Below are 14,239 nucleotides of genomic sequence, written 5' to 3'. Positions count from 1 at the left end.
TCACTAAACAAAGGTTTACAGTATGATTGGATGATTTGGGTTTATATATTTTACATAATAAATTGATATTTAACAATTTTACAACAAATAATATTTGATACATTTGAATGAATCCTGTGTGTGATCATTTCAGTTGAAAGGTAATTTTAACAGTAATATTGAAATGATTTATGTGACATTACAGTAAGAACTGAATGAATGATTTCCATCAACACAAATAGAGTTTGAGAAAAGCACAGATACACAGTCACTCATGATGACTCACAAATACACACTGATCTGACTGTCTATAGGAGGATTCATTACACACATTTATTCTGACATGTTATTTCACTGACAGAAGTTCAGCTGTAGTATTAATGTAATGAAGAGAAAATAAGAGACTATAACATCTCACTGTTACTGATTTATCATGCAGCTCAAAGCATTATGGGTAGAATCTGTCACGACACGCACACACAGGGAATTAGAGATCCAAAAGCAGTGTTTTATTAAAGGGTAATCCATACTCACAACCAGTCCAGGCAAAGGTCATAATCCAAAAGGCAATCCCAAAACATAAAAGATAAACACTAGAAACAGGCTCGAAATAACAACAGAAGTGTGGGGGGACAATATACAAGGACTCCGTGACAAACACTGAAACAGACAGGGTATATATACACAAGTGCTAACAAGGTGACGAGAAACAGCTGTAAGGCAATGAACAATCAGTGACAGACAGGATCATGGGAATTGTAGTGAGAATGCATAGACACCGTGAAAACTGAGGACCTCTAGTGTTTAACCCAGGGAATCACCAGACACTGTGACAGAATCTCTACAGTCTGTTCTGATTCATCAACACAGTTTCACTGATGATCCATTATAAACCCAAAACCCAGGATAGAGCGGTTGAGTGAATGTGGTCTGGACTGTATGGATGAGGCTCATTGTGTCAGAGACGCTGTAGAAGGACAGAGTTCCTGCACTGTGATCCACATACACTCCTATTCTCCTGTTGATGGACTCTACAGGGAGTTCAGTCTCTATGTTATTGTGATAGAATGAGTAACTGGAGGAAGAGCAGAACAAATTCCAGGACTGATCATTATATCCAAACCCACACTCAATCCCCCATCCCTTCCTGCTGATGCTCTTATATGACACTGATATACGCACATATTCTCCACTCCACTCAATCTCCCAGTAACAGCGTCCACACACACTCTCTCTACACAACACCTGATAACACACATCAAATCTGTCTGGATGATCAGGATACGGCTGATCTGTGTCAGTGTGTGTAATCACTCTGTTCCTCTCAGACAGACGGAGGCGTTTATTCACTGTGTTCAGATCCAGAGTGAACTGATGAGAATCTGATGGAGAGAAAACACATCAGAATCAGGAATTATGAATCTGTCTGATCTTTTATTATAACTGAACTCTTCATGTTCAATATACAGTATCAGCAGTGTCTCAGTAGTCAAGTCACCTTTATTTATTAAGATCAATACAGATTGTTTCAAAGCAGTTTTACAGTGATAACAGGAAAATAATGCAACAAAGTTTGTTTCGTCTGTACAGCAGATCTAGAAGAAAATAGTGTCATTGTCCAGCTTAAGTAGGTGCAGTGATGGTTAATTTCTGTTGTAAAAAAGTTGTTAATTTAGTTTTTCTAAATCATTTTTCTATACAGCCGCTCTGGAGAAAGCAATGATGTCATCGTCCAGCTCAGTTCAATTCTCATATAATGGTGTCAATGCAGGAAGAGCAATAATATGGTTTACTAGTGTCATGATTCCTGTCTTGTGTTCCCCTTGTCTTGTGTGGACCTTTTTTAATTTCCTGTCTTGTGCTGTGTTTTGTAGTTCTTTGTAGTTTTTCATGTTGATTAGTCTTCCCCATGTCTTCTTAACTCGCTTGTTTGCCCCGGCTGCATTTCTGAGCATTATTATATCATTGTATTTTCTGCCTGTGTTTTGACCCTGCACTGTTTACGACTCATCTCTACCTGCCCTTGATCTCTGTTTACCTGGACTCTCACTTCTGTCATTAGCTGCCTGCCCTGTACAACTGCCTGTTTTGACCATGTTTGATGTCCTTTCTCTGATATTGTTGTTCGCCCTGGTATTTCAACCCACGCCTGTTTGTACACTGAGCTTGCGCTATTTAAATAAACTTCACATGTATCCTACTCAGCCTGAGTCTGTGTTACAACTTGTTAAACAGATATCCTATGAAAATCATAATTTACATCAGTGTTTCATTTACTGAATATTAATGTTAATGTTGGTTATTATTCAGTGTATAATTAGACTTATTATATTTACACCATTCAAATGTTTGGGATCTATACTATTCTTTTTTTTTAAAAGAAGGATGCATTAATTAATTCAGCAAAAATCGATTAAATTGTATTTTTATTATTACACTCTCATCGTTGAATCAAGTTTAAGTATTCTAGGCCTATTGTTGGTGATTTTCAGTGCTGTAGCCTTTATGGATCTTGAGCTTTCTTTAAATTTCTCTGTTTCCTCAAAAGAAGAAGAGATTTCAGTTTCTCTTACTTTCCTGAAGCTTTTTTACTACTGTGATTTTACCTCTAAATCTTGGATGAATGTTTTTAATTGGCTTTCAGTGAAAAATAATCATATTTATTCATTAGTTCTAAAATATATCCTGTTTTTGAAGAATATGTTAAATCCCCAGTTTATTTCTGTCCTGATTTACATCTTTGTTAAAGTCACGAGACAATTCCATTTCAAATCTTGCTTTTTTTTGGATGTGATGAAATCTTGGTAGGATGGTAGTGTGTTAACATTTAAATAGACAGTGTAGACATTTAAAATGTTAATACACAGTTCTATTTTAAATAATTAAACATAACTAAAACTTCTATATTTATTTCATATTCTATTTCAATCTTTCTGTTTATCAAAAAATTCCAGATAAAGACACCTCCACAAGTTCCACATTTTTATTTTACATTTTAAAATGCAGTATATTCAAATAGAAAATGTTTCTTTAAAATCGTAGTGATATTTTACAATATTACTGTTTTTTCCTGTATTTTGGAATAAAATATTAGGAGAGACTTCTTTCAAAAACATTAAAAAATCGTACCTACCCCAAACTTTTGATCTGTGGTGTATATTATATATTTTTATTTACAGGGATGGAAGTAACGAATTACAACTACTCACATTACTGTAATTAAGTCGTTTTTGGGTACTTGTACTTTTAAGTCTGAGTCTATATTTTTAAGTCTGAAATTTTACTTGTACTTAAGCACAAATTAAGCTAATTAATTTACTTTGCTACTTGCAAAATCACAATCCGATACTGAGTACGCCTAAAATTAATATTCAAACCTTTGAAAGGCATTTCAGAAGCCAATAAAGATGCCTGATCATAAATGGACCAATAAAAACTCTGATAAAAAGCGGCCGCTGCAGCAGATTCAGGAGAGCAGATCATAACCTCAAAGTAAAGGAGCTCAGAGTGATTTATGGACTGAAGGCTTGGAGAAACAAACTACATGGCAGTGTTGTCAAAAATATAGATATTTCAAAACATATCGATGCTGAAATATCTGACACTGTTCCAATACTCATTTTCTGCACTATCGATACACAGATACCAGCTCCGCGTTCGCGCTGACAACAAGATTAATGCATTTGCAATGTTTGCATTGTGTAGAATACGTTAGAACGTTGCAAATTTCATTTAGTAAATCTTTGGCATTTACGCACCAAAGAACACCTGAACACCCACTTTTGAAGATATTGCTTCCAGCGCCCCCTGATGTTCTCCAAACACCCCTGTTGAGAAACACTAATTTACATGATCAACTATGAAACTCTTCTATCATGTTTTCTTTCACCTCCTACAGGAAGAACATGAAGACACTCAGTGAGTTTCTCTGCTTAATTCTTAGTGACTTACATTGTAGGAAGTCGTTCCTGGTTCTGGGATCAATGTCGGTGAAAGTGACTGTGGAAATCAACAGACATGAAGAGTGTGATTATCATGTCAAGAGAAAATGATCCCTGCATCCGTTCCTAAGACATTTCTAATATGATCTTCTACATGATATGAGATGATGGAGGATCATTTCTGAGAGCTGATGAATCTCCAGGACTTTACCTCTGTCAGAGATCTTCTTCAGCTCCTCTTTGCAGAAATCCTCCAGTTTGTCTCTCAGCTGAAGGACAGATTCTCTCACGCCATCAAAAGAGGAGAGAGAACTGAAGGGATTGTCATTTACGTCTGTAGATTCAGGAGGATCTGAGAGAGACTGGAAACTCTACAGAAAACAGAAATCAAAGCTCATCACCTCCACACTTCATCAATAACCTGCACTACTATCAGATTTCAGTGGCTCTTGTTGATCTTTAGTAGTGAAACTGGTGCCATCAGGTTCATGGATTTCACATTGTTATAAAAAAAAAGTGTTTAAATATTTGTGAAGTTTTGAGCTGAACTGCATTTATAAGTGCATCTCTTTCAAAAGAAGAAGATCAGATGAGAGTCTGACTGATGATGAAATGTTTCTCTGTGAGTCTCTTGCTCAAGTCCACTATGACCCTGTTCTTCTAGATCTCTGTTACCTGCAGGAAATGGATGTGATCCTGTGTGTGTGAAAGCTGCTCCAGCTCAGCGTCTCTCCTCCTCAGATCATTGATCTCCTGCTCCAGTCGCTCCAGTCGTCCTTCAGCTCGACTCACTGCAGTCTTTTCCTGATCTCTGATCCGCTGTGTCGCCTCAGAGCGGCTTCTCTCAATGGAGCGGATGAGCTCAGTGAAGATCCTCTCACTGTCCTCCACTGCTGTCTGTGCAGAGCGCTGTTAGGACACACATCACAATCACACAGTGGCTTCAGTGAGTCCTGACTGAGACGTCTCAAACTTCTCTTCTTCTCCAGACTCACCTTATGAGACGCCACAGCCTCTCTCAGCTGCTGAAGATCTTTCTCTCTCTGCTGGATCCTCTGCTGGAACGACCTCTGCGTCTCCTTCAGCTGGTGCTAAAGGACAAACCAATGACAGGAGAAACATCACAGAAATCATCAAGTTGCAGGTTCAATCATCAAGATTATAGGTTCAATCATAAGTGGCAGCATTATTTAATCAAGCTTTATAACCTAGCTTTATATAGATAGTTCACCTAGAAAAGTAAATTCTTCATTGTTTACTCATCCTCATGTCTTTCCAAACTTTTATGATTTCTCTTGCAGAAAAGATGATCTTCTGGAGAATGTCTCTGTTTCTAAAGCCCAAATTAAATATGGTGACACGTCAATAACATCAAACCTCACTGGCTAATGCATGTCACATTACTAATCATGCCACCATATGTCATATATTTTCAGAAAACTTTGGCCTCATTTACACTGCAGGTCTTGATGCCTAATTCTGATTTGTTGCCTATATCCGATTTTTTTGACCGTCCGTTTACACGTTCTATCAATTGTGACCCATATCCTATTCATGTGTTTACACTAGCCATACTATCTGAAACATTGCGCATGTATTCTTGCACCATACACTATCCGAGATGGACGAACGCGCAGTTTTGATGGTAGCTCTAGGATATATGCGAAGTTCGCCTAACATCCCCATGATTTTGAGGCAGAGGAGGAGGAAAAGGAAAAGGGCCATAATTGCAGCTTGCGCATATGTTTCAGCTATTGTTTCCATGACCATTCAGAGGAATGTCTGGGTGCGAGAGAGGTCTCAGGATTGGTGGGGGCATATTGTGGCGGGCTTTAATGAGGAGCAGTGGATCCGAAATTTTAGGATGAGCAAGCCAACTTTTGATATGCTGTGTCAACGTTTGTCCACATTCCTCTCCTACGACGACACAGCGCTTTGCAGATGCGTGTCAGGGTTGCTCTCTGGTGGCTTGCAACAGGAGCGGGCTATCGCACATTGGCACACCTGTTTGGGATAAGCAGGGCATCGGTGTGCCTGATAGTCAACGAATTTTGTCAAGCCATCCGAGACGAGCTGTGGCGTGAGTACATCCAGCTTCCACAGTTGGGAGAGCTGCAGAACGTCATAAGAGGTTTCAAAACTCGCTGGGGGTTCCCTCAATCGATGGGAGCCACATACCGGTCATCGCTCCATCTGAGGACCACACTGACTACTTTTATTGAAAGGGATGGCATTCAATGAATTTGCAAGCTGTTGTGGACCACAGATTTTGGTAAGGACAGCAATTAAAAAATAATTGCTCAATATATTGTCATATATATTGAAATATATTGTTATTTGTTAAGCATCCTAAATTCCATTGCATCCTTAGCATAGCCTGTCCAGGTATATAATCTGTGCTTTAAAAGGCTAGTAGCAAGTCATAATGCAATAACTGTACATAATATAATAAGTATTACATTATTATTTTAATAAACTGTTAATAATGTAGTCACCACCACGACGTCATCACCAATCATGGATTGTCTGCACCTGTGCTCGTTTGTCCCTAATTAGTTTACCTTCTTCACCTGTCTAATTCCTTCTGTGTATTTATACTCCCTGTTCTGTTCAGTCCTTTGTCGGTTCTCGTATGCGTTTATGTGGTTGTGTTTGTTCTACATGTATCTGTTAAATAAATCTTATTATTACTTTCAACATGGTCTTGTGCATTCAACAACCGCCCACAGCCGTTACAGTAGTAATAATTTAATAAAATATTGAGCTCATAATATATATTTTTTTACATTATGATAAATTCATTACATTATAAACTCACAAAAAAAAACATTTCATATTTTCATCATTGTAATAGCTTTGAAAAGTATTAGAAATATTAGAATTTTCTTACAGTACATTTTTAAAAATCTAAATCCAGTTTAAACATACATTATATGTGCAGTTTTTACATTATGTGTAGTTATTACATTAAGAGTTACTAAAAGGCTCGAAATGATACAGACTTTATCTCAATAGTTTCACAAACATCAATGTTGGATGGCCTGGAAGTGTACATGACTCCAGAGCCCTCGGAACTCTGACATTTATGACAAGGCAGAAACTCTTGACCAATGTGAGTATTATTAGGATTTTTATATGACATTTCACATTTCTGCTATTAGGATTTAGAATCATGATATTCATATGCAATAGATATCATAATAGAATTTTGTTGCTAATGTGCTTCGATATACTAAAAACATTGACCTGAATTGTAAATACTCATGATGCAGACCTGTACTTTTGATCTGTAACTTAACTGCAGTTACACATTTTCTAATATTTTCACTCAGATCACAGATGAGATTCAAATTGGAATTGGGTCACATTTCACTGACAGTGTAAACGAGGCCTTAGATCACCCCCATTGGAGTTGTATGGATTTATTTGATTCTACTTTCAAAATACAGACAAATGAGAAATTCCTTAAAATTCCTTATTTTGATTTACTCAGAAAAAGAGAGTCTTACCAGTTTGGAATAACATGAGTAAATTATGAATGTTCATTTTTTGGGTGAAATAACGTTGCTGTTTGAGCATGAAAAAGTGCCTCCAGAGAGAGTTATTCTCTATATCATTGGTTCCCATGCTTTGAGGTGAATAAAGATGCATAAAATTTTCCACTAATAATTTTATATAAAAATATTTTTTCAAAGTTAAAAAAAAAATCATATGCTTACAATGCCGATTTCAATTACAATTTCGTTATTTCAAATGTAGGCGCGTGGCAAGCGCGCTCATAATGTAAGAGACGCCGGCGCGACCACAACATTGCCCAACATCAACTGACAAACGTAATGCAAGCGGAACGAAACTGCTCGTTATTGTGTGGTTGAAGGACCGTTTATCAGTTTGGACCAGTGCAGCGCGAGCCGATCGTGATCATGCGACACTGTTACTACACAGCGCTAATAAGAGATCCAGTAAAGAAAGCATTTGAATTCGCCACATAAGTAATAACATCGCTGCGAGATCTGGTGAGAAACATTCACATTTCTCCGTTATTAACGGATCAAACAGCGCTGACGTGGAAACCAGGAAGAAACATTGTGCCATGTGTCCACAGATCAGCAACATTCACCATGGATTTACTGTAGTAACACTAACTGCAATGGAAGTTTTGCAGGAATAGTAGGCATAATGCCTTCAAGTAACATTACGTCGGTTTTATTTCGACATTATGAATACAATTGCTGCCCTCAAATGTTAATCTGAAATAAAATAAACCTTTGATTATAACTACTACAATATTACATTTCATTTTTTCCAAGGAGCTGTTTTGTTTTATATGCTCATAAGAAGAGTGAATTATAGCTATAGAATTGCTCAAAGTAAAAAAAAAATAAATCATACTTTATGATGTTAGTTTTAATATAAAAAAGAATAAAAAAAAATGTTTTTCCCAATAGTAGAGGGGTCACGGATTGTTAAATATGTACATAGGGGGGGCCCCAAGGAAAAAGGTTGGGAACCACTGCTCTATATCAGTGTTACAGTTTCTGAACTCCCTGAAATCGTAGCCTTGAGTTTTTCTTCCAGAATGAACACGGCACAATATCCCTCAATTAATTGATTCCAGCCCAAGACATACGCTAAATAAAGGGGCCAAGGCCTGGTTGAGTCGTGTTAGTTGTGTGTTGTAAAACTTCTCAGTTTTAAGCATATCGTTGTCATGTAAACGTACCCTAAAACAGTGTTCAGACAGAAGGTGAAAACAGACATAAAATTATGTAAATGTGTTCTAGTAGACCCCATAAACAAAACTATGAGCCTGTAAATGATCATAATGGGATCTCTGTAAGTTCATACCTGTTTCTCTGTCCTCTGTGCTGCCGCTGATACAGTGTCGTGGTTTTTATGTTCATCCATCACACACAGCAAACATATACACTTCTGATCAGTGCGGCAGAAAACCTCGAGGAGCTTGTCGTGTTTCTGGCAGATCATCTCCTGCAGTCGTCCAGTGGCATCAGTCAGATTGTGTCTCTTTCCTTTAAACCAACTCTCATGTTGTTCAAGGTGATTCTGACAGTAAGAGTTCAGACACACCAGACAGGACTTGACAGCTTTGTGTTTTCTTCCAGTACAGACGTCACACTGCACATCTCCAGCTCCAGCGTAACAGTCAGCAGCAAGTTTAGTCTTCTTCAGTTTCTCCACCATTTCAGCCAGAATGGTGTTTTTAGCTAAAGCAGGTCTTGGCCTGAAGGTCTGTCTGCACTGAGGACAGCTGTAGACTCTCTTCTCATCCTCCTGATCCCAGCAGTCTGTAATACAGATCTTACAGTAACTGTGTCCACAGGGAATGGCCACTGGATCCTTCAGGAGATCCAGACACACTGAACACATGAACTCATCCTGAGAAAATCTGGCTTCTGCCATTTTACTGCATGAATACAGAGACACAAACACACAACAGCTCAACTACACTTCAGTTTCACTTTCCCTGAACTCATGTGATTCCTGTTTCCTGGTTCTGTGTTTGAGTGACGTGTGCAAAACAGGCGTGTCTGTAAAGCAGCTTCCTCATTCCTGATCCTGAAGAGAGCCTCTCTTCTGATGAGAGCCTCATTCCTGCCAAGTTTTTCATTTCCATGTGTGTTCTGTCACGGACGCTACTCTTTGTTACTCTTTTGCCGTGTGTTGTGCTCCCTCTACAGGTCTTTCACTGTAATATATTAAAATATGCCAGTGCCATTGTTTTGTTTTAAGATGCACACCAGTTTTTTCTAAGACTCATTTATAAAAGCTATTTGTATGTCCTTATTGAACTATGGCATAATTCCTAATGGCTTAATCTAAACCCTGTCTGTGAAACTAGACCATGATTTATTGAATTCCATCAATTAATCATTTAGGCTGTGTCCACCAAAGCATTTTTTTCCCAATAGTTTTCAATGGGAGTTCCGCATTTTTTAAAACACCAGGAGCATAACGAGGCGCTGAGCATCTACTACAATTGCTGAAAGAAAATTAATTCAACCAAAATCCTGCTCCAATTCACAGACAATGAGTGAAAGGAACATTTTAGAATGACATGACACTTTATTCAACAACAGCTCGTTTCATGTGTCATACTTCATTATGCCATTTCAACGTCATTGCACATGCGCAGCAGTTTCCAGTTTTGGTTTTCAATCCAATCAAGTGTTTACATCCTGCCGAACGAATCACAAAAGGTTTAAACCACACTGTTAAATGTTTCTGTTAATTTACACCCAAATTTCAACATGATTAACCTGTTATTTTTAATAACTGCGCCTTATTGTTAATTTTTGGAAATATATGTTAAATAACACCTCATTTTTGTTATTTAACCGCAAAATCGAAAATTCAAGCAAAGATGTCGGATAGAGTAAAGCCTGGTTCACACGGGACGATTTTAAAATTGTCGGCCGATTTTCCAAACCTGAGAGACCTCACACACGGGGATAAAAAATCACGGGTCTAACAGTTTTAGTCGTACAGTGTGTGGTGCGCAGCCACACGGCAAAATCAACACATCACACACGAACCGATTTGACTCCCGAGCATTCCCAGGTCAGACGGGAAATCTCGCAAAATCCCTCGAGATCAAACGTGACTTCAGAGTAAACAATCATGGCGGACGAAGAGGATGCAGTGGCGATAGTTTGTAGTTTGTTTTTAACCGGAAAAAAACCGTTATCAAAAGAAAGGCGATGATCTCTGACGTCCACCGGACTTTCTGGTGCGCCATGCCGCCGGCTGTTTTGATTATGTATCCCGGTGCTTCCTCGCCGTTTCGTCACCTCGCTTTCTGATTGGCTACACTCCACAGTCCACAGGCTGCGTGCTCGGGGGACACCACACACGAGAAGAAATCGGGCCAAATAAATCCAACATGTTGGATATCCCCGATTTGAGATCGGAGCGGTCCCGACGTCCTTCCGAGCAGACGAGAGCAGCCTTAACACACCACACACGGCAGGTATATCTGATCAGATTATTTTACGATAATCGGAGCATCCTTAAGATTGTTGGAAGGGGTGAATCGGGGCTAAAATCGGCCTAATTATCCTGCCGTGTGAACCAGGCTTAAGATGGTCTGGTATGTTTGGAGATAAATGCCGATATGCAATTTTATGCTTAAGTTATTATTTATCAGTGGAGAAGTTAGCAATTTCATTTCGTTTTTTCTAGGTTGCTAAACAATGACTGATTCAATCAATAGTCGACGGTGCAATCCATTACTAACAAACTAAATATAGTATGCATTTACTGAATGAAGATTAGACAATTTTTCTCTACTGCAAATGTTATCAAGAATAATCTTGCATAGCCTATTCCACAGACAGAAATAAGAAAGTTTGCGGTGTTTTCTGTGCATGCGCAAATGTGTTTGTTATCGTGGGTGTAATAGCCTTTTATTACCCTATTAATACCCTACACTCCGGATTTTACACGAGACGGCCTATACATTTAGTTGAGGAACTGCTCTCCCAATGTGTGTGTGTGTCTCCCCTGTTCTTTTTGAACACGGTGTAAATATCCGTATGACACGCAGCACGCTGGCAGGCGCCACTATCTGAAATAACATGTTCATACAGTATTTTTTTTGCATTCTGGGAAGGAGCGTAGAAGGCGGCATTTGAACCTGCAACGAACACGGAGATCCATGTCGGAATAATGGTAACACTGCTGCCAGTTGTTTCCTGTTATTTAACAGGAAATAATTAACAGTGCACAGGTGTTAACTGGTAAAATAACAGGAAAATAATGGTAACCCTGCTACCAGTAAATTCCTGTTATTTAACGGGAAATAATTAACAGTGCACCCCTTAAAATCAGGATTAAATTTTAATCAGATTTGGCCAGTTCATTCAGATCGATGTGGTTACATATGACTTTTTTTATACCGTTTGTGCTAGTAGTCTGATTACAATCGGATTATAAAGGTCCATGTATACGCTACTGTTCTGTATTGATCAGTGTTTATATTGAATAAAATCCTATATTAAAATCTGGTCATAATGTAAAGAGGTAGTGTCTCCTCAGAAGGCTTGGTTTAAACATCTTAACAGCTAACAGACACACACACTTCCCCTCTCTTCACACTGGTCAATGTCACTTTTATTTGTATAGCACTATTAAAACAACACAAGTTGACCAATGTGCTTTACATCATCTCAGTAAGATAGACAAAATAGAACAATAGTAATAGAATAAAAAGAATAAAAATTATCATCAAAAGGATGAATAGGTCATGGCAAACAAATGTGTCTTAAGTTGTACTTTAAAGACATGTACAGAGTCAGTGTCCCTAACATGTAATGGTAAGCTATTCCAAAGTCTTGGCGCTACTACCCCAAATGCACGATTTTATGATCTCAAAGTTCTTCCTGTCTGATACTACATTAACAGATCTGATAAATAAGTCGGTGCAAGGCCATGAAGATTTTGTACACCAATAAAAGAAGTTTAAAATCAATCCTATATTGTGCAGGGGGCCAATGTAAAGAGACCAAGGACGGAGTGATGTGTTCACATTTTTTAATATTCGTTAATAATCTCGCTGCAGCGTTTTGAAGCCGTAGAATAGATGCTTGACTAATACCCTTATATAAATAATTACAATAATCAAGTTTTGATGATAGAAGAGCACGAATTGCAATTTCAAGGCTCTTATATGTCAGACATGATTTCATCTTAGCCAGATTTCTCAGATGAAAAAAACTTGACCTTGACTTTACCACATGATTTAACTGTGCATTCAACTTCAGGGAGCTATCAATATAAACACTCGAGTTTTTAACACATTCTTCAACATATAATGACAGTGGGCCGAAATGTAACTCTGCTGCGCCCCTGGTTCCTCTGGGGCCGAACACTACAACCTGTCTTATTTTCATTGAGATATAAAAAGTTAGAACCCAGCCATGATTTAAGATCAGACAGTAGAGGTTCCAAGTTATTTCCGTTTATTAACGGTAATATTTGCAAGCCATCTGCATAGCAATGAAATGTGATGTCATACTTCTTGAAAATGTCTCCCAACGGGAGCATATAAAGCGAAAAGAGTGTTGGGGCCAGGATAGAGCCTTGTGGCACTCCACATATAAGTGATATCAATCTCGATGTATACAAGCCAAATCTCAAATCTACCTTTCTCACAGTATTTAAAAGTAAATATTGAACTTTGAGCGTCGTAACTTTGCAGATGTTGTTTATGCTCAAACGGCAACATTACACTAGCTAAAGTTAAAGTTAAGTCATATTCAACCACCCCTTTAAACATCTTCCTGTTGTTATTGTTGCTGTAGATACTTTATTGATCCTTTACAGGAAATTACATGGCAGCTTCAACACATAACAAGCACATCACCACACATAAACAATTAATTTCTGGCTCTCGTACCAAATCAACAGTGTTAAAAGAATAATAATATATAAAAAATTAACAAGTAATAAGAATAATCACTAACACACTAAGATCAAAGATGTTCACATGTTGTTATGAGTGCAAAACTATGCTATTTGTCTCGTTGCACTGTTCTGAATAACTAATCCTCACAGAGAAATTCTAGATCTCAATGAGCCAAGCAGCTAGACTTCACTTCAAAAGGTAAAACACAGTAACCACAGCTTAAACCATCACCAGTATATGAAAGGCAGTGTCTTCATGGTTCCAATACTTACAATTAAATTTAAAACTTGACAGAATTGATCCTTTTTAACATATATTTTTGTTCCTTTACAGATATGGATGACCAAAAAATGTATAATAATGTATTATTAATAATATTTTTAGGCAGAAAAAAATAGTAGTAGTATTCAAACCAGAGATACAATCTCAATTCCAATCTGTAAATACACAAAGGCTAATTTTTACTAAAATTCTTGTTGAAATGCACTTAACTTTATCTTCCTCCCCCCTTCTAAAACAGAACGCAGTGAACTTACTTGACGTATTTGTACAACAGTCACCAACTGAGGAATCGCAAGAACTCCTTTTCAACTCAAGTCTAAAATGACCTGTCGATGAGCTCGACTACACCTACAATGCCACCAAGAGCATTACTGACCAAATACTTCCACTGTGCAATGTCCTGAAGATTGAAAAAGTTTTTCCAAAGAGTATGTACTTAAATTCTTTTTAATGTACTCAAAGTTTCACTATTTGCAGCTGTTGTACAATTTCTTTTGTACAGTTACAAAATTACAACTTCCCAATTGTAGGTAAACGTGAAAGTAAAAATAAGCAACACACTTAAAGTAGTGATGGGAAGTCCGGTTCTTTTCCGCAAACCGGTTCTTTCGGA

The 14,239-nt window shown here is 37.9% G+C and overlaps 1 protein-coding gene across 2 annotated transcripts; it reads right to left on the bottom strand.

The window, feature by feature from the left end:
• Positions 1-466: 466 nt before the first annotated feature.
• LOC309497355 (tripartite motif-containing protein 16-like) lies at positions 467-9,441 on the bottom strand. Of its 2 annotated transcripts, none has more exons than XM_082167587.1 (6): positions 8,769-9,441; positions 4,916-5,011; positions 4,596-4,829; positions 4,132-4,291; positions 3,931-3,978; positions 467-1,361 (listed from the first exon to the last, which is right to left on the bottom strand). In XM_082167587.1, exons 1-6 carry the CDS (start codon positions 9,339-9,341, stop codon positions 841-843), a joined length of 1,632 nt encoding a protein of 543 aa, XP_082023713.1. In that variant the 5' UTR covers positions 9,342-9,441; the 3' UTR covers positions 467-840. The 2 variants fall into 2 exon arrangements, with proteins under 2 accessions (XP_082023713.1, XP_082023714.1); XM_082167588.1 differs by lacking the exon at positions 467-1,361 and adding an exon at positions 1,427-3,796 and having other exon boundaries at positions 3,920-3,978.
• Between the last annotated feature and the right edge of the window lie 4,798 nt (positions 9,442-14,239).

The sequence above is a fragment of the Leuciscus leuciscus genome (genome assembly GCF_965113295.1).
Source record: "Leuciscus leuciscus genome assembly, chromosome: 4".
NCBI classification, from domain to species: Eukaryota; Metazoa; Chordata; class Actinopteri; order Cypriniformes; family Leuciscidae; genus Leuciscus; species Leuciscus leuciscus.
The sequence above is the reverse complement of the archived record's forward strand: the minus strand, read 5'-3'. Positions and strand labels throughout refer to the sequence as shown.

Bases quoted from the DNA above. Each gene is read 5' to 3' on its own strand.
- LOC309497355 (XM_082167587.1), bottom strand. From the start codon at position 9,341: ATGGCAGAAGCCAGATTTTCTCAGGATGAGTTCATGTGTTCAGTGTGT. The intron at 4,830-4,915 runs GTGAGTCTGGAG...GTGTCCTAACAG, and splicing joins AGGCTGTGGCGTCTCATAAG to CGCTCTGCACAGACAGCAGT. The intron at 1,362-3,930 runs GTAAGTCACTAA...TCTCTCCATCAG, and splicing joins CAGGAACGACTTCCTACAAT to ATTCTCATCAGTTCACTCTG.